Here is a 20,169-nt window from a genome sequence, read left to right on the forward strand (position 1 = left end):
TGTACCAGGAGAGGGGCTTTTGGGTCACTGCCCCTCCTCCAGCACCCCTGCCACAGGTCTTATATACAGGGGGCATTGAGGCCCTGCCAGAAACTGCATTGTCTGGGGACCCTGTGTCCACCCCACCCCACTCCAGCTCCAGGATGAGAAGAAAGCCCTTGTGGGTGAGAGAGAGAAAGAAGGAGGAGGGAAGAGGAGAGAAAAGACAGAGAGAGAAGGGGGAGAGAGACAAGAGAGAGAGACAGAGACAGAGAGACAGACAGAGATATGGAGGCAAAGAAGAGAGGGAGAGAGAGAGAAGAAGAGAGAGAGACAGAGAGAGACAGAGACAGAGAGAAACAGAGAGGAAGAGAGACAGAGAGAGAGAGAGAGAGACAGACAGACAAACAGAGAGAGACAGAGAGAGAGAGAGGAAGAGAGACAGAGAGAGAGGAAGAGAAACAGAGAGAGAGAGAGGGGAAGAGAGACAGAGACAGAGAGAGAGGAAGAGAGACAGAGAGAGAGAGAGAACCAGCTCGGCCTACAACTGAGGGCCCAGAGAGAGGAAAACCTGAGAGACTCAGGCCTCTCTTACCCCTGGGGATGCCCACCATCCCCCCAGGACAAGGCCCGAGACAGGGGGGATTGCTGGTGTCTGGAAGAGGGGTCCAGGAGGTCCAAATAGAAAGCAGGAAAGTAGGGCCTCCCAGCATGTGCCCTCCCCCCCAAAAAAATGTCATTGAAAGGTCCCTCCCTCAACCCTCCCACCACTGAATAAGAAAAAGTGCAAAATGGTATCACAAAATGGGGAGCCTGGTGGATGGCCCCAGCCCCTGGGGCTTAGCTTGGGCAGTGTCCACGGTGCCTTCGGGGCCCCGCGTCCGGCGCAGTCAGGCCCTGGTTGGGGCAGGGTCAGAGGTCATGCAGGTGGCCGGCTGGCGGTCGCTGTCCCCTCCCTCCTGGCCCCTCCCCACGGGTCAGGGTTTCTGCCGCCCACTTCCCCCTGCCCGGGATTCAGGACCAGAGCGGTGTGGCCTGGTGTGTGGAGGTGGCTCGGGCTGCAGAGTGGGGCTGGAGCAGGACGCGGGGAGCCCGTCCTCAATGTCCCCTGGCACAGCCTGGCACAGCACAGCCTCCACAGCCTCAAGCTCCTCACTACCCGCCTTCAGCTTGGCCCGCAGCAGTGCCGCGTAGGTGCCATAGCGAGATTTCTGGGAGGAATAGAGAGAGAGGAGATGGGCCTGTGAGGGCCAGCCCTCGGCCTCCCCTGGCCCCAGAAGGAGGTCAGAGAGTGGGGCCCGAGGCTGCTCACAGCCAGAGGCCCTCCTCTCGGGGGCTTCCTCCCCACTTGGTTCTAAGCTGGGAAGGACTCAGTGGGAAGGACCCCGAGGAAGGCCGGGGTCTCTCCAATCTGAGGCTCTAGAACTCACTGTACTAGAAAGGGAAACCCTGCCAGTCTGTTGGGCACAGAGAGAAGGGCTAAGGGGGTGAGCCACGCCTCGCTGGGGGGAGCTGGGGCCGGGCCGAGGGCTCACAGAATGTCCCCGAGAGGCCGTTCGAGCCCAGTCCCCGTCTCTGAAGCCCCAGTTCCAATTTGTCTAGGTTCCCACGCTCCTCCAGGCCAAGGGTGGGGCTCGAGTCCCTCCTTCCTTCAGCAAATGCTCCACTCCCCCCTGAGCTGAGAGGGAGTGGGCTGGAGCGGCCGGGCTGGGGCGAGCCCCCGTGGAACTCTGGGCTCCTTTGTCTCCCCACACCTCAAACTCCAAGTAGGCCTCCTTCTGCCGCTGCTCCTCGGCCTCCTTGCTCTTCCCTTTCCTGTCCGGATGCTGCTGGCTTGCCCGGTGCTCCCGAAGCTCGGACACCATGGCCCTCAGTTTGGCTTCGTGCGTCCTCACCTGCTCCTCCTGCCAGGAGACCGGAAGGAAGACTGGATCCGGGGCCCAGCCCCCACGTCCCCCCGCTGCCCCGTGGCCCAGGCTGCCGTCCCGAGGAGAGCGCCTGCATCCGGGTATTTCCCAGAAGGCTACAGAACTTAGAGCTCATTGAGTCCAAAAGCCCCTTGCCTTAGGGCCAGAGACGGGGAGACCTTCACCCAGCGAGCGTTCAAACCTCGGGCTCCGGCTCTGAGGAGAAAAAGGCGGGGAGGGGGGTATTACCTGGGAGAGGCGGGTGGCAGAACTGGGCAGCAGAGGGCGGCTGAATTTCTTCTGAGAACTGATGGCCGCTGGAAAGGGGGGGGCAGAGAACATGGCCGCCACCACGTTGATGCGGGTGATCCAGGAATGCATCTGCTCCAAGCTCCTGGGGTGGGGGCACAGGTCTCTAAGGCCCATGGAGGAGTCCCCCCTCCCCACTTCATCCTAAGCTGGGGCTGCCCTGGCTCGGCGGGCCGCATTCCGGGCTCAGGGCTCTAGAACCGGGACTCACTGGGCCTGGAAAAGGAAGACTCTCCAGTCGGCCGTGCGCAGGTAGAACACGTGCGGCCGCTTGCTGTAGTCACTGGCGCGGGTGGCCAGGGCGTGGTGGATGCTGATGGCGTTCTTCAGCTCCTCCTCCACCAGGGCCGTGCCGGGCTGGTACTCCTCCTGCCAAGGCAGACAGCCATCCCCAGGCACAGACTCGGCTCAGGCCCGCCCCCAGCCCCCATGGACCCTCAGCCCGGCCCACTCAGCTTGCTCCCTCCCTGTTCTGAGTAGACTCTAGGGCAAGGTTTGGGGACCATGGATGTACTCCGGCTCTCCCCCATCCTCCAACCCTGGTCCCCCCCATGCCCTGGCACCTTCTGCAAGTAGAGGATCATTCCCTTCAGAATGCCGTGGAAAGCCTTCCAGCCACGCTTCCCCCGGGGTGCTGGGGGAGGGTTAGGAAGGAGAGAGTCACGGATACAGCCATGGGAGAGGGGAGTGACGTCACCCAACCCATCCTGTTCCCCCCTCATTCAGCTCGACTGGCTGAAACCCAGAAAAAGGGGCCCACAGGAGACCTCAGGGTCCCCACCCTGGTCCAGTGTTCTCCCTCTCCTCACAGCGGGGATCACTGCCCAGTCCTCTCCCCCCAGCACGTACTCTTCCTGCAGTCAGGGTCCGCGTGCACCTTGCGCACCAGGGGGCCGTGTTTGTAAATGGCAGCACCGGGCTCTGGGGACAGGTCCAGGAAAGGGCTGGAGCCACCACCACTGCCACCACTGACCCTCTTGATGACCTTGGGGTTTGGGTCAGCCAATTCAGACAGGGAGCGGCGGAGCTCCTCTTCATCACTGCAGAACAGTTGGCTCAGTCTGGGAAGTATCTCTCGGGGCACCCGCCACCCTCCAGGCTCTCCAGGTTCCTCCCAACTCAAGCTATGAGCTCTTTCTCCTCCTCTGACCGTAGTCAAGGCTTTCCCCTTAAACCAGGGACTGTCAGAGGGCAGGGGCTGAGCCTCCTTCTTTAATCTGAAACCTCACTACCTGTAGAACAAGGCCTTACATAGAGAGACTGTGCTCAAGAAATTTAGAATAAACAAATAATATAATAAAACAAATTTAGAATAAAACCTTGCTATTGCAAGAGCCTAATTGTGGATTCTCCAGCTCTAGTCTTTCTCTCTCCAAACCATCCTGCACAAACTGATTGAGTTGTCTTTAAAACATTTGCATCATGTCATTCTTCTGCTCAAGAATGTTCAATGGCTCCCTACCACTTATTACATCAAGCCCAAACTTCTCTGACAGTTTGAAGCCCTTTACAAGCTGACCAACCAAGTTCATAACCACTATACCAATTACCATCTCCCTAATAACCATACTGAAGGATCTGTGAACAGCCACAAAGTCTCCTATTCATCCCCTGACCAATTACTTCAAAGATGGTAAAGGAAACACCAAACAACAGTCTGAGGAGTCGGTTATGTTTCTATATACTGTGCATCCACACTACTATCGGGGACCTCTTTTCTTTTCCTTCCTTCCCTCTCTCCCTCCTTTCCCTCCCTCCCTTCCTCCCTTCCTTCCTTCTTTCCTTCCTTCCTTCTTTCCTTCCTCCCTCCCTCCCTCCCTCCCTCCCTCCCTTCCTTCCTTTCTTCTTTCCTTCCTTTCTTTCTATGATACATGAGCAAAAGAGAGGGGGAGGAAAAGGACAGGCCCAGAATCCTTGTAGTCACTATGACTGACTGGCTAAGCTGTCAGTGAGCATTAGTTCAGTCAGAAACACCAATTAAAATGATTAAATCTACAGCACTGCCAACCAATGACAACACAGGAAGACTAGAGGATTCTAGACAAGACTTCCTCCTCCTCCTTCCTATCAGAGGAGGAGGCAGTAAAGTTAGAAGGAAGCAATAATCTGATGTATGGCAATAGTCATCTGGGGTCCAGAGCAACCAGTGAGAGACATTAGGGGCTGTAAGAAATAAAGAGCTTATGGTCTCTGGCCCCTTCAGTGAGAGATACTTATTTATAGACCTACCAAATTATTCCATTTTAATCCCTTTTCTTGACTCTCTTTACTTCTATCCCTTCCTTTTCTCCAAAGGCCAGCCCTTCTCCTCCAGGTATCCTAAAGTAACATATCCTTCAAGACAAAAGCTCAAAAGTTACCTCTAGGAATACTGGGAAGACCCCCAGTGATTCTGGCTTACAGTGATTCCCCTGAGCTTGTTGATACTGACTTCACCACATAAATGAGTAAACTCAAATACTTTATTCTTTACTGATTCATGTTCATTCTTTCCCTCAACAAATGTTTATTGTGTACTCATTATGTGCAGGATAAGTAAATTCAAGGAAGTAGAAAACACAGTTCTTGGCAAGATTAATACCAAACAAATCAAAATATAATACTTAAAGCAATAAAGAGATTATTTCCATCTGGGCTGAATTAGTTTAAGTAGAATTAGTTTTATATAAGCAGGGATGGGAGGAATGGCATTCCAGACCATGAGTACAGAACTGAGAAAGCAAGGATTGTGTTGGGAGATAGAGTGGTTACAATAATGATGGGAGGTAAAAACTGGAAAGACAGATTAGGACCAAATTAGGAAGAGTTCTCAATGCCATGCTAAATAGTCTAATCTACATCCTATAGAAATGAAGATATAATGAAGATTTTTGACCACAGGAATGGGAGCACATGACCAGACAGAGCTATGTTTAAAGAGATTTGTAAGTTGGATTGCAGGAGGGATAATTTGAAAAGCTACTTCAATAATTTCGGTGAGAGATCTATGAGTTGTCTGGGTAATGGCATTAGAAATAAAAGAGGGAACAAACAAATCTAAGAGTTGTTGAGGTCTATTTGGATAAAATATCAAGGAAGAGGGAGAAGTCAAAGATGACTGAGGTTTTGAACCCAAGTGACTAAAATAGTGGTGCTATTGACAAAAATAAGGAAATCAGGGCTGAAGTATGAACTACTTTTCTAGGTGGAAGATATTGAGTTTGGTTCTGGATATGCTGAACTGTTTAATTGTAAACTTTTTGAAGGCAGGAATTATATTTCATTATTGGTATCCTCAGCAACTAACAGTTAGAAATGTATAGCTAGGAGGTTGGGGCTAGAGATATACATTTGAAAATTAAGAAATCAAAGTCACAGGAATATAAGAGATCACCAGGAGATGAGTATATACAGAGAGAAGAGGGGAAGATCATGAGATCCTGGGGTCCTGGAAGAGGAAGAGAAGGAGAAGGACCAAGCAAAGGAATGGTCAGAAAGGCAGAGAAAGAAGCAAGCCACATAGGATTACAGAAGCCAAAGGAAAAAAATATAAAAAATAGATTGGTCAACAGTGTCAATGGCACACATACACACCCACGCTCATATTCATACCCGCCACATACACACATAAATAAAAGGTCAAGGAAGAAAAGAACCAAGAAGATGTCAGTGGATTAGGCAATAAGGGGGTAGGAAAAGACACTTTCTGTTGACTGCTGGAGATTGAGAGTAAGTTGCATGGTTAAATTGCTGAGTGGATAGGAAGTAAGAACAGTGAATACAGACCATTTCTTTCAAAAATATGCCAGTAAAAGGAGAAGAGAGAGAGGACACAATAAATTTGAGGATATAGTAGTATCAGGAAAATGATTTAGTTTTATTTTTGAAGAGGGAAGACCTGAACATGTCTTAGGCAGAAGGTAAGGAAGTAAAATAGAAGAGACTCATTCATTCAATAAGTATTTATTAAGCACCTCCTATGTTCAAGGTACTGTGTTAGTGAGTATTACGTATTACAAAGAGAAAAACAAAAACAGTCCCCCTGAGAATTATTATTCGATGGACTGAAGATAAAAGAGCAATAGGTATTGAAAGTGGCAGAGAGGTAGACAGGCTCACTTTCTAAGGACTAGAACTGTTCAAAAATGGAATAGGTTGCCTCCAGAAAAAGTACCTTCTCCCCCACAGCCCTGAAAAGATCCCATATAAAGAAAGCTGGATGAATGCTTTGTTGAGGATGTTTGGGGGGAATTCCTGTGCAAGCAAAACTTGGATTAGATGGTCTTGACTTTTGAGATACCTTCCAACTAAGATTCAATTATTCTAAAAGAAGATAATATCGTAAAATCCTGAGGAATGAGGGGATTGGAATTAAGGGCCCAGAGAAAGGAGTTATATTCTTCCAAAGTGGGGTTTTAAGGTATAGATGAAGTAAACTGAGGGAGCTCATGCATGAGTCTTGCTTTCCCAGCTGAACTGTGGGGGAACACACCTCCTTCACGAGCACATTGTACCACAGAACTGGCCATCAGTAAATTAAGCAACGGAGAGGACTGAACAAAGACAGTTCCTTTTAATGGTGGGGACCACATCGCCTTCCTCAGTTAATATCCCCTTTCCTCTGAAGATCCTAAGATCCTCAAGAAGGGCCTCTACATGTGTGTGTGTGTGGAGGGGAGTGATCACATTAAATTCACTGCCTAAATGCCCCAGTTCTATGCTAGACTTATCTCAGCACCCTTTGTGGGTTCCTGTCCTCTCTAATCCCTTCACATGTCCAACATTTTCCTATTCTGTCTCCCTCAAGACCTCCCATTTTTGGAGTGGAAATCCAACCCCCTCCTTCCAGGAAACTTCCACTGATGCTGTCATAACAGACTGGAGATGAGAGGCAGAGCCTGGCGTGGCTAGCACCAAAGAAGGAAGTGAGGAGCTGAAGAGGGTAAAGGGGCCCATCACCCAGCTACCCAGTCTCGTCCTCCCTCAACCCCATCTCCCCAGTAACTCACATGGCCCACTGAAGCTTCTCATTCTTGATGGAACTGTACAGAGCCTAGGAGGAGGAGGGGAAGAGATATGGTTGAGAGGCAGGCACAGGCACGGAGGCCAAGGCTACTAACTGCAGTGCCTCCTCCCCCCAGAGTACAACCAGATCCTCCTCCCCACCCCCACCCCCACCTCCCCAGGCCTCAGAGCTACTGAAGAGACAGGACAAGCTAGGGAGAACACCAATGTCTTTGGCTCAAACTCCCATTAACGGATAAAATGAATAAAGGCTCAGTTAGGTGACTACATCCTGGGAAGAACTCCAGAACCTTGCTTCCTAATCTCTCCCCTTTGCTACCAATGTCGAGAAAGAGAGAATCTCTAAACACATGAGCCTGGGACAGGCTTGGACATCTCCGCCAATGTCTAAAACAGCATTCTACATACAGTGGATGTTTTAATCCGTGTTCGATAAATTGGGCAGAAATGCCCAGGGGAGAAATGAACAGGAAATTTGGTAGATGGGAAGGTAAGGAGTGGGAATCTCTCCTCTTCTTCCTATTTCTGTCATCCCTCCTTCAGGGGAAATGGCACCAGCCAGATTTGTAAGTTTAGGGAAGGAAAGAAGAGACTTCTGGAGCTGGGACCCCTACACTCATTAATGGAGGGTGTGAGTATGTGTCTGCCTGTGGGGGTGTCTCCGCATGAGTGTGTGCCTTCCTTGCTTGTGTTAGTGACTGTGGGGGTGTTTCTTCTGTCAAATTGCCTTGTGGAGGAATGGTGGTTTGTAATGTGAGCATGTGAATTAATGTGAGGCTGTGTACATGTGAGTTGTGTACAGATGGGAGGTGTGGATGCAAGTGCACAGGTAATGTCCTTGTGAGGGGTGGGGGTCCTGGTGGCTCCCCGTGTGCCCTGACGTCTGAGCACAAGCAGCCCTGGTGTCTCCTGCTCAAGCACTCGGGCCCACGACCTTCATGTACACAACGTGCACTCGGGCACGACCCTCAGCTATGCTACATCCAGTTCTCGTCCCCAACGCTCACACACACATCTTGGATATACACTCACAACTTGGCTCCCCCCACAGCCAATCCTAACGCCCTCATCAAAAGGACCACGGCTCCATCACTGGCTACCTCCCTCCACAGACACTATTCCAGCCTCCCCGCCACGCAAGAAGCCCCAGCCCCCGGAGCAGCCACGAGCAGAGTCCCTCTTGGATCCCCCTCTTCCCACCCCATCCATTACCCCGGTCCCCTTCCTCGTCCCCGAGGTCGGGAGGGAGTAGCTGGCCCGGAGCTGGCCCGGCCGCCTCCTCTCCCTTCTCGAAATCTGCCTGTCCGGCCGCTGCTCGCTCCTTCCCCCGTCCCTGCGGGGGCGCGTCAGTCCCGTCCGGCGGTGGCATCGGCCGGTGCCCGGCAGGGCGAGACGCCGGGTCCACCCCCTGCCCTTACCGTCTTCTTCTTCTTGCGGCTCTGCAGGCGGCTGACCACCAGGTCGGTGTAGAGCACGGGCTTTAGGCTGCGCGAGCGCTGGGGCCAGCCATAGCAGAAGGTCTCGCCTCCGCGGTAATTGCGCCCGTAGCGCACGGAGCAGAGCGAGCGGGAGCGCAGCCGCCCGGCGCTGCTGTGAATGCTGTTGACGCCGATCATGCTGCTCCCCGGCCAGCCCGGCCCCGGCCCTCAGCGACCCCGGGTCCCTCCTGTCGCTGCCGCCATCCCCGGGCCCTGCGCCCCCGGCCCTCCTTCCACCCCCACCGTACGCTCGGCGCCGGGGACCCGGGCTGGGGCCGGGGCCGCAGAGGTTCAACACCCCCTCCCCCTCCCCGGCACGCCCCCAGCCCCTTCTGGCCTTGACGCGGACCCAAGGGAGCAGGAGAGAAAGAGGGAGACCCGCGGAGGGATAGGGGAGAGATTCAGAAAGGAATGGACCACGGCGGCGGCGGCGGCGGCGGCGGCGCTGGTGCTCTCAGCTCTGCAGCAAACGAAGAGGGAGGCGGCGGGGAGGGGGAGAGTAGAAGGAGGGGGAATGGAAGGAGGAGGGGGAGAAGGAGAAGGGAGGAGAGTCCCAGGCAGGGAGTGGGGGAGCGCTAAAGAAGGGGGGGTACTGTGAGAGGAGGACAAGGAAATATAGAGGGAGAGAAGAGGGCAGTGGGAGAAAAGGGGCTTGGGGAGGGTGTGAAAGGAGAGACAAAGCTAAGAGAATGAGAGGAGGGGAAGGAGAGGAGAACTGGGCGGGGGCTCCTCGACCGGATGGGGCTGGGGGAGGAAAATGGAGAAAGCCTGGAGTGGGGGATCTATCTAGGAGACAAGAAGCCTGACATCAAAATTAGAATGAGACTTGCAGATAGTAACCACAAGTCTCATTCTAATTTTGATGTCAGGCTTTCCCAGCCTACCATATTGAACTTCATAGTTGGAAATAGGATGGGAGGAAGGAGGGGAATGGATTCGATGATCAAAATAATCCTACCTAAGAAGAGTTGGGCTAGGAAGAACCCGGGTATACCCAACCCCAATCCAGACCACAAACAACACAGAACGGGCCCAGCTCACACCTCACTGGAGCTGGAAGACAGATCTGCTCCACTCAGACACACCCCCTGCTCACACAGTCTCACAATCATGCCCCCGTGGCCGGTGTGCGGTGTATGTCGGTGTGAGAGGAGGATGTAGGTCAGGCTACAAGTGTCAGGATCTAGGATGTGGGGTCTGAGCTTAATGTTTAAATATGCCCGCCTTCCTCGCCCTCCAACCCAGCCCGCAGCCCCACAGCTTGGAGGTCCTTAACCTTCAGTTCCTCCTTAGTCCTTCCACCAAAAGCCAAGGACACAAAGGAGAGTTAAGGGAATTGGGGCGGGGGTCAGGGAGAGAGAGAGACAGGAAAAGTATGCTCCACTCTCTCCTCTTCCTTTGTTCTGCCCTGACCCAGGGCCTTGTTCTGGTCTAGGTCTGTATGCCTGTAAAACTGCTAGAGTGAAAAAAACACTAGCCCCAAAGTCAGGAGATCATCTAGATTAGGGTCTCTTGGCTCTTTCTCCCATTTAACCTTCTCCCTTCCGCTATTTCCTCTGGGTTTGCTCAGAGTATATTAGAAGACAAATGACAAAGCTCAGTGCTGTGCAGTTAGGAAATCAGGTCTAGTCTGGCTCTATCACTGTCTCAGTTTATAGCCTTTGGACTTCCTTTCTCTGGATTGTTCCCTCAGTTGTAAAATAAGGTGATTTCCTTGGGTGCTTTCTCCAGTCTCTTTTCCAGTTCTACACACAGAGTCACTCTAGGGGCCCAGCAGTATATGAATGTGCTCCCTCCGCCCTTCCTCCCCCAGGGATACAATGATTGGATCCAGGGAAGGAAAAACAATAAGTATATATGAGAGCCTTTGGGGGGGGGGTGTATCTTTCCTCCTCCCCTTCACTAGTGACTCTCAGAGAGCTCTGCAGACTTCATAGTTAAGACACAGACTCTCAGGCAGAGGGCTCAGCATTTGCGTGACTAGTAGGGAAGGGGAGGAGCTCAGGATCTGAGTCACAAGAGCATAGATTCCATGTAGTCAGAAACAACCCCCCCCAATGTGTGTGGGGGGGTTGTGGTTAGAATCTTCAGGCTGGTTTCAAATGTGAACCAGCTCTTCCCCAGATGTGATCCACCTCCTCCCACAAATGTAGCCCCAGTTTCCTCTCCAGATGGTAGCCCAATTCTGCCCCTACCTTGAGCAACTCTCTGGGGAAGTCACCCCCCTGGTTGAGGCCCTCTAGGTTCCCAATGAAGTCCCCACATGTCATTCTTTTCCCAATGTTCTAAAAGATAGATAGGGGATATAGAGAAGCCCATGAGTTGTGGGTAATTCAGCCCAACCCTCTTCCCTCTGCCCTTCCCTGTGCCTTTAATACCCTGAACCCCACAGTTCCTGCACCGGCAACCTCTCCACTCACGTGGCCGTGAAGATCCGTGTTCAGCAGCATGAGAGCACAGGTTAGAGTGTGGGCTCCATCTGGGGAGGGGGGGAGCTAGTCAGTCTATCCCCCCTCTGTCTCCTTCATTCCCCAGCCCCCCACTTTTGGCTTTTTCTGTTACCCTTGTGGTGGTTGTCTGGTACCCCAGGATTCCATCCACAAAATGTAGAAGCCTGACTCAAGCAACAGACACTCAACTAAATGAGTACAACAGCAAAATGACTAAATGTGCTGCTAAGCTTTCAACATTACAAAAGCATGACTTTTCCCACTGAAGTTACACATCACACCCATAGATTGGTAAATACATGCATGTGTGTGTGCATTTCAGCATGTCTGCACCCAAGGAGTGTCCATTCACTCTTAAGCATACCCAGATGCCTAAGGGACTGCATCCTTCTGAATATCCTGTGAGAACAGGGCCCATTCCCCACTCCCTCACCCCCAAGCTCCCCAATCCCCTCACCCTCAGAAGACAGGGCCCCAGGGTTACATTGATGGTAGCGCTGGGAGAAATGAGCCAGGACCCGCTCCCGCTCCTGGGTTTCCCCCATCAGAGCTAGCTCCTTCAGAAACACCCTGGGGAGAAGGAGAGCCATGAAGAGATGGCCATTATCACAAGCAAGGAACTTCCTTGCAGCTCTCTGATTTCTGGCCCATACCTGAGCCCCCATGCTACCTTGAATGGCACAGGAAGACCCTGGGAAGGGGAGACAGAGTGTAACACTCTGTCCTAGGTGGAGGTGGAGCTGAAACCTGGCATTTAAACATTATTCACAGTCTACTTTTGTCTGGCTGCTTGGGGCTGGGTCCAGCTGGCACGTGATGTATGTATTAAATTGGGGTATCCTCTCCTGGATCCAGCAGATGCTTTGAAGAGTGAAAAAACCCACCTAAGAGCTTGATCCAGACTCATTCCAGTGAAGACAAAGAATTTGAGGTACTCTCCAGCCACCAGCTTACTGAAGTCATTGCTGGGGGGACAAGGAAGAAATGGAAGTTATGCTGGGGGCCGGGGAGGGAGTGGCCCACTCGTGCTGCCCCACACCCAGATGGACATCCCAAGTGCCCAGCTCAGTCAGTAAAATGGATGGTTGGTCAACCAAAAAAAGAGAGGAAGAGGTTAGGGCTGGGAACAACTTTGGGGCCAAGACAGGATACAGGGCAGGGACCTTTTCAAGGGCTAGGGATGGTAAGGGCACACCCTCAGGAGCCAAGACACCCTTAAGGCCAGGACATCCCCAAGGCCAGGACATCCCCAGGGCCAGGACATTCTTATGACTGGGCCCTCCCTCCTCATCTCCATACTTCTTCCCCAAATGTCGGGCCACATCAGCCTTCTTAAAGCCATCCAGATTGTAGAGACGCTTGGCTAGCCTCTGAGCAGCTTCCAGGTCAGCCTTCTGCCCATTGGACAGGGTATCAGTGCTACCCAAGGCTAGCTGCTCTGTGCTGTCCAACTCCGAGTCAGAATCCGACACCAACTGGCTCAGAGGGGGGTCACTGCAGGGGAATGGCAATGGGGCTAAGAGTGGGCTGAGGAAGGAACAGCCCTGAGTCTCCTGGAGTTCTCTAAAAAAACCATCCTGGCCATCCCCCTGCCTCCATCCCAGACAAAAGTGGGGAGGGAAAGGGCCATGTTCGGTGCCTCGGCTCTTTCCTGGAAGTTTTTTCTCAAAATTATCCCCCATCTTTGTCTAAGCTCTGATTCCATTTTCTAATCTCTCAGGAGTCTTGGGGCTGGGCTGGGCTATTGGGAGCAGGCCAGCAGAGAAGAGAAAAATGTGCTTTTCTAGGCCCTTGATCTTATTTATCCCTTCTCTCGTTCTAGGGTTAGAGGGTATAGAAAAATAGTGCTCTCCTAGCCTTCCCTTCCTCCTCCACCCCCCCTCCCATTCATCCCACCTCCCTGGGCCACCTGGCCCCAGAGACAGAAGCTGGAAACTCCTGGTTGCCTAGCAACTTTGTCTCCCAGGCCACCCCCTCCTGTTGCTATAGAAACCATACTTCAAGGGTAGCAAGGGGTGGGGCAGAAGCCTTTTTCAGCAGAGGGCAACATTTCCCCCTCCTCATCTCCCTGCCAAAAGATGGTCTCCCTAAACCCTTGGAGAAGGTGGGGGGAGAAAGATATGCAAATTCCAGAGATTTTCACACATACACACACACACACACACACACACTCAGTTCCTAGCAGAAATGCCCTTCCTAGGGAAATAGGATAGAGATTAGACTAACCAGGAAGAAAGGCTACGATAGTAAGGGTCATGAGGGGTTAGAAAATGGCACTGCAATTGCAGGGTTTGGGGTACCAGCGTCATCCTGGTTAGAGGATGATTTTCTAGGGAATAGGGCTTCCTTAAGCGCGCGTGCGTGCACACACACACACACACACACACACACACACATCTCTATGGCTATATCTGTTCCTCCAGTCACACTCTCCAGCCTCCCAAGGGACTCAGGCATAGATTTGATTTGCTGATTCCATGAGGACTAAAGAGGGGAAAGGAAAATTAGGGGATGGAATAGGATAAAGATGTTTTTATTAACACCCATCCCCAAAAGCAGAACCTCTGTTCTAAAAACAAAACAAAACCAAAATACACTCTACCCCAAAGTAAGGAAGACAAAATTGAACCAGCGGAGTTGCCCCCTTTCTGCCCTCCCCACCCATCGTTCCTGCATTACCCCGCTCGAGGATCCTCTCTAGGCCAGAGTGGTGTCTCAGGAGTGTTTGAGGTTAAGGTAGGGCTCGAGAGTCGGTGCAGTCACTCACCTGCCCACAGGCGGAGGTCCTAAACCAAAGCTGTCTTCAGAGTGACAAGGGCTAGCTGGAGCCCTGTCGGGAGCTGAATTGACCACTCTCCTAGTCACTTCCTCCTCCTCTTCACGTTCTGTCCATGGCCCATCAGCAGCTGAGCTGGTCCCTGAGTCAGGTTCCAGTGGCGCTAATGGGGCTGGCAGCTGGGGATCGGGATCAAGCTGGGGGCCCAGATGATTGGGGGGCAGTTCAAAGGTGAAAAAGGGACTCTGGGTGGGGCCTGGTGAGGCGAGGGCCTCCAGGGAGGCCAGGCTGGTGTAGGATGTGCCTTTGGCCCTGTGTGACTCTAGGATGGCTTCAAAGATGCAGCTGAACGAGTCGGGACCGTCTGCAGATGGGCTGGAGCCTGGCAGGAAGGGCAGTGGGGACTTGAGGGGCCCACAGGGACTCATAGCCACTGGCCTAGTCAGTGAATGAATACATGGAGAATAAGAAGTCAGAGCTGGCCCAGCTGCCCTAGGGTTCTGCCTTCTCCACCCCAATCCCCAAAACGGCAAGGATTAGCTTCTGTCCATCGTTCCTCTTTAGTTACCCCAGATCACACAGGCACAGGCTGCATTTCCCCCCCCCCCAAAAAAAAAATCTCAGTTTCTCCCAAACCCATCTCTGGCCTAGTCTCACCCTGTCCTGTTCATATTTATGCCCTTCCCCCCTCTTCTCCCTTCCCTGCTAATCTCACTCTCCATGATCCTCCACCCTCCTCTTGCCATTCTATTTTTGTCATCATCTTAGGAAAGGAGATGAAGCTTCAGAAAGGACCCTGGGGCCAGGGAAAAGGGGTCCCTCTCCATCTCCATATGCTGCCCTGCCTTTCCCACGATATTTTCCTGGCTCTCTCAGCCCCCAGTTCTACCTCCTCTGACCTTCTACAACAGGATATCCCATTGCATTCTCTCTCAGCCCCAACCCACTGCCCCCGACCCAGTCCTCTGCCCTTGGCCCCCAGCCCTGGCCTGCTCACTGGGCCCCTTCTGAGGCCTCGAACACCTCGTCGTCCACCTCCTCCTCAGCTTCTTCCTCCTCGCTGGCACTGTCCAGGCTGGGGACTGGCCGAGGGGCAGGCTGAGGGACCCTGGCGACCCCCAGTGGCTCTGAGCTGGGTTGGCTCTCAATAGCTGAGTCAGCCTCCTCTCGCTCAGCCAGAACCTCATCGATGTCTGTCTCCCGGTAGCACCGAAGGGGCACTGTGTCCAGGTCGGTTTCTGAATATTTCGTCACCCGTCCTGTGGTCACCTGTGGGCCATGCCCCATCCCCTCCCTGGGGACTCCAGCTGGTGCTTGTTCCCACTCCCGATCCCGAGGTTGGGAACCTGCAGCACAGATCAAAGGAAGGCATAGGTGTCAGGGGAGGCCATTCCAGCTATCCTCCGGCCTCCAGCAAGGGCAACTGATCCCCTAGCCCTCCATCCTTTTATCTTATCCACCTCTTAGATTACTGGAGTCAGCCTCCCACTAGCACCACCATCATGGGCTAGAAGTTTGTTTTTGTTTTTCTCTTCAGTGTCTGAGTTCCAACCTTCTGCTGCAAGTTGAGCTCAGTATCCTTAGATAGTCCTGAGCCCCGAGCAGAACCAGCCTTCCCATCCCTGGATCTTCTGATCTCCACAGCCTTAGATTGAGCAGGCTGGGCCAAAAGGAGGCAAGAAGCATTTCTCCCTGCCAGCCTCCTGCCTCCGGGCAGGACCCCAGGACCTCCTTGATAGCACTGCCTATCCTCACCCAGGTGCTGAGATCAGCCTGAAATGATTACACATGGGAGCAGTGAGAGCTGAAGAAGTATCAGGGCTCCTCACTATAGATGAAGGGACAAGAACAGTCTCCCCTTCCGATCCTTCAGAAACAACAGTGCTTCCAGAGGCATTGGGCTCCAGGGTCACCAGGAGGTACCTGTGTGGCAAGTCACTTCCCTGAGTTTCTTCAACTGAAAACGAGCTTCTAGACTACAGGTTTCATTCTAGGTCAAGAATTATGTTCCTGACAACAAAGTAGATGCCTAATAAATGCTTCTTGACTGACTGATTATGACCCGATTTAGAGAATGCTGGCTCTTCCATCTTTTAAAACTGGGTCTCAGGTAAAAAGAAGTTGAACTAGATGGACTTCTACGATGCTTTCTACTTCTAAATCTACGATCAGGCCTGAGCACCCTATTTGGGTTTCTTTCCCCTGCTTCCCTTCTGTTCTAGCCCAGCCCCTTCATTACCTGAGCTGGGGGGATCCAGAGAGCCAAAGAAGAATTCCCACTTGGCCCGGGCAATCCGCTGGGCATGAGCAGACACTTCCCGGGCAGAGGAGCAGCAGTCCCCCTGGGACAAGGAGATGAGACACAGACACATACATGCAGATAGAGACCGAGACACCGAGCGAGATTATCCAATATACAGAGACAGACCCATGGAGAGAGGGGGGAAGAAAAGAAAGAAGAGATTCAGCAGGGACACAAGGACGGTGGGACTGCTCACAGGGAAAGCCCAGACTTCTGGCTCCAGTGCCTCTCAGCACCTCCGGAGGGGTCTGGGGCAAGGGTAGGAAAGGAGCAGCAGCGGGTCCATACCTGGTTCTGGCAGTTAATGCCTGAGGGCCCTTGGAGCAGAGTGGTCAGGTCCTCTGGAGGCCCACCCAGACCATTTGGGAGGGAGGAATAGAGGTTATCTCCACCTGTGGATGGCTGGGCTGGGGATCCAGGCAGGGGGCAGCATCGGGCAGTGAGGAGAGCTGAATTCCCTCCAGCAGGTAGTGGGTCTGAGGTGGAAGCCTCCAGCCGGAGCTTCCGGCCCAAGCCAGAACTGGAACCAGAACTAGGGGCTAGGGTGGGGGCAAGTCGCTGGGGGGGGGATGAGGTACCAGGGGAGGGAGACCCAAGGTCCAGGCTTCTGCTGAGGCCCCCATTCACTGTCCTCACATTGGCCTTTTCCACAAAGCGGAAGATGACCACTGAGCTTTGGGGGGGGCCAGCGGGTGAAGGGGGGGTCTGGGGAGCAGGCGTACACCGTAGTGGCGTACAGGGTGCTGTCACCCGCCCCAGCTCCCTGCTCCCACCACTGGGACACACCACACGTCGAACTAGGGAGCCCATACTGCCATACATGCCCAGTTGGGCCCTCCCACCCCCGGGGGGGCTCTCAGGCATAGGGCCCCCTGGAAGCCATCTTCGAGGGCACCGAGGGGGTGAGATGGCACAGTCTCCCTCAGAGCAGAAGCGCATGGTTCCTTGGGCCATGCTGAGGGGAGGCCGGGGATTGAACAGGTCAGGCAGGGGAAGCCAGGAGGGGGAGGCCAGCAGTGGGATTGGGGGAAGGCATGCTCCTCAAACAGGCCTAGAGGAGGAGGAAGACAAGGGTGAGTTGAATAGAGGAACCTAAGAAAAGACAGTCAATAATCATATCTGTTTGAGGCTCATTTGAATCTCTCCCTTCCACCCTCCCCCACAAGTAAGATGGGGACCACCCTCCTAAACAGTCCCACAAGTCTGGGAGAAACCTCAGGATCCTGGGCTTCAATTTAGTTTTCTGCCCCATACAAAGTCTGCCCCCCAAAAAAAAGAAAAACAATTGGTCTGGATGGGGAGGTAAGATTGGGGGGAGAATAGAAGCTATTTCAGGAGGTATGTGGGCCTGAGCTCTAGGTGTCCCCATGGCAACCAGGAGCAACTCATTGGGGTAAGGGGGACTGGAAGGGGAGAGGACTGTAATTCAGGGACCGAATCCCCTCAACTGAATCCCTTCTGGGTCCTGCTGAGGAGGATCCATAGTAATAGGAGTGGGGGTGGGTAGGGAAGAGGTTACCCAAGGACAGGCAGAAGGAAAAGAACTTGGGTGCTGAGGGGAAGAAGGGTCTGAATAAAGAAGCACACACATGGATTAGCACACAGGCACACACACCTCAGCGCCACTGCTCCCCACCTCCCCCACCCGGAATAGCTCTGGGGTAAATGTACCTTAACACAGACAAGACTAGGCTGAGCCCCTGATTCTGGTCCAGGCATCTAGATGGCCCAGAGAATGGGGCAAAGGTCAGGGTGGACCCTGAGGGTCCTGACTGGTGTGTGTTGGGGTGGGGACCACTGTGCTCCTGCTTTCACTGGGTCATATCCCTCCCCCCCTCTTTCCCCTTCCCATCTTTTACTCCCCTAAGGTGATGTTACCGCCCACCCAATCACCTCCCCCAAACACAGGCCACTCCATGCACTCACCGCTGCTGCAGGCCAAGCAACCAGGGCCAGCCAGAGCGTGATGAGGCTTCCTGCTACCTCGCTGCTCCAGCATCTCCCTCCACCCTGAGCTGGTCCCGCCTCCCTCCCCTCCTTCCTCCAGCTCAGCTAATCCCCCTACACACACACACACACACACACACACACACACACACACACACACACACTCCAAGACCCCGGGAGGAGGAGGAGACCGAACCCACCCCCTCCACACGCAGCGGATTCTGAGGGTCTGGGAGGGGGCGGCTTCTGCCCTTCTTAGAGAGGGCCCATGTGGCTGGCCACACGCCCCACGCCGGACAGGCCCTCCCTAACACACACAGCGCCCCCCCAGCGGCGCATGCTGCTGGGTCGCAGCCCTTCATGCATCGCTCTGTGCCGCACGTTTCCCACTGCATGCCATGGATGCCAGCCGTTAACGGCCCGGGGGCTCTGCTGCAGGCTACACCAGCCCCACCACACACACATGTTCCATGTTCCATGCATGTCTAGCTACTCATTAGCTTCATGCACCACCACACACTCCGTGTCCTTGCTATAAGCCACACATAGGACTACATGCTGCACACGTATGTATTTACATGCTGTGCACTGGGCCTGTCTACATACCATATACATGTCCTACTTACACAGCACATGTGTGCGCCCTGGATTTGCTCCCTGAGGCCACTTTTCCAATGAGCAGGAGGTGAATTCCCTCCGGGAATGGAGGGAAAACTGAGGCTGGGATAACCCGCCCCAAACTGTAGAATTGAGACTGGAACCCAGGAGTCCAGGATCACAAAGGAATACAGGATGCCCCCCACACCTAAGCTCCTGAAGGCACAGAAAAAGGGGCAGAGACTAGACTGTGGGAGGAACTTCCCAGAGGCCCCAGTAGGAGTCTGGAGGATCAGAGCAGAATGAGGAAATGGAGCCTTAAGCTCGGAGGCAGGGGACAGGATGGGGTGACCCCAGGGGGTGACCTTGTCTGGGCAGGGGCGGGGTCTATTTTAGGGGCGGGTGGCCCAGTGTTACCATAGTAACGCGGCGAGGAAGGGGAAAGGCAAGGGCTGCAGAGCACAGGGCAGTGGGTAGTAAAGGGGACCAAGGGGTTGAACTAAGGGAAGGGGTGCTATGGGGACGGTCGGGGCTCACCGCGGGAAGGGGAGGGGGCTGCACGGGTTCCGCGTGGTGCTGAAAGGGACAGCGCCCGGCGGGGGCCTCACTGCGCAGGCGCCTTGACTGCCCCGAACAAAGGGGGGGCGGGGAGGAGGGGGATTGCGCGGGGGGCGGGGCCACATGAAGGACGGCATCCTTGTGCCAACCCCCTGTCTCCCTGCAGTCCCAGGTTTCCAGACTCCTTCCAATCCTTTCTCAGGTGTAACGTCTAGTCCCTCCAACCTCCTTCTGCCCTTATACAGGAACCCAATCCCCCAAAACAATTCCACAAACATTTATTAAGCACCTACTAGATACCAGGTACAATGCAGACCAAGCTAGGAAAAGAAACATCAGGGGTTCTAGTTCCCCGTGGCTTGCTATGTGATCCTTAAAGTTATTTTCCCATTATGAATGTTTCTTCCTCTGTAAAATGAAATTAAACCAATGTGTTTTACTTCCAGATTCCTCCCAGTCCTGATAGTCTATGGTTCAAAATCAGGTTCTATTGAGGAACATGGGACTCTGGTCAAGTTATCAACTTGATCTAGATCAAAATTTCCTTATCTGAACAATGAGGACAGCAATACCTGTCCAGTGTTCCTCGTAGGGCTGTCCTAAGGATCTAATGAGATCACGAAAGTGTATTTGCATTCCACACAGCTTTTTTGGAATCTATGTGTGCAAAGCCTCATTCCAAGCTAGATCCTGAAGAGGAGACACATTTTATGCTTCAACAGACATTTATTAAATGCCTATTATGTGGAAGACACTATACTAGACACTCAGAATAAAAAGACCAAGTGAAAAAAGTCACTTCCCTCAAGAAACTTACATTTAACTGGAGAGGTAGGAATATAATATTTAAAGTGATAAATAC

The 20,169-nt window shown here is 53.3% G+C and overlaps 1 protein-coding gene across 5 annotated transcripts; it reads right to left on the bottom strand.

Annotated features, from left to right (window-relative positions):
• Positions 1–453: 453 nt before the first annotated feature.
• On the bottom strand, positions 454–19,361 carry PSD (pleckstrin and Sec7 domain containing). Of its 5 annotated transcripts, none has more exons than XM_051981300.1 (18): positions 18,779–19,361; positions 17,877–17,924; positions 16,494–17,256; positions 16,143–16,245; positions 14,901–15,249; positions 13,895–14,341; positions 12,427–12,621; positions 12,012–12,092; positions 11,585–11,697; positions 11,098–11,156; positions 10,873–10,962; positions 7,184–7,227; positions 3,045–3,235; positions 2,759–2,829; positions 2,407–2,564; positions 2,136–2,280; positions 1,734–1,883; positions 454–1,190 (listed from the first exon to the last, which is right to left on the bottom strand). In XM_051981300.1, the coding sequence occupies exons 3-18, from the start codon at positions 17,157–17,159 to the stop codon at positions 957–959; spliced, it is 3,096 nt and encodes a 1,031-aa protein (XP_051837260.1). In that variant the 5' UTR covers positions 17,160–17,256; positions 17,877–17,924; positions 18,779–19,361; the 3' UTR covers positions 454–956. The 5 variants fall into 5 exon arrangements, with proteins under 5 accessions (XP_051837260.1, XP_051837261.1, XP_051837264.1 ...); XM_051981301.1 differs by lacking the exon at positions 18,779–19,361 and adding an exon at positions 18,132–18,210; XM_051981302.1 differs by lacking the exon at positions 17,877–17,924 and having other exon boundaries at positions 455–1,190; positions 18,779–18,965; positions 19,287–19,336.
• Positions 19,362–20,169: the final 808 nt, after the last annotated feature.

The sequence above is a fragment of the Antechinus flavipes genome, chromosome 2 (genome assembly GCF_016432865.1).
Source record: "Antechinus flavipes isolate AdamAnt ecotype Samford, QLD, Australia chromosome 2, AdamAnt_v2, whole genome shotgun sequence".
NCBI classification, from domain to species: domain Eukaryota; kingdom Metazoa; phylum Chordata; class Mammalia; order Dasyuromorphia; family Dasyuridae; genus Antechinus; species Antechinus flavipes.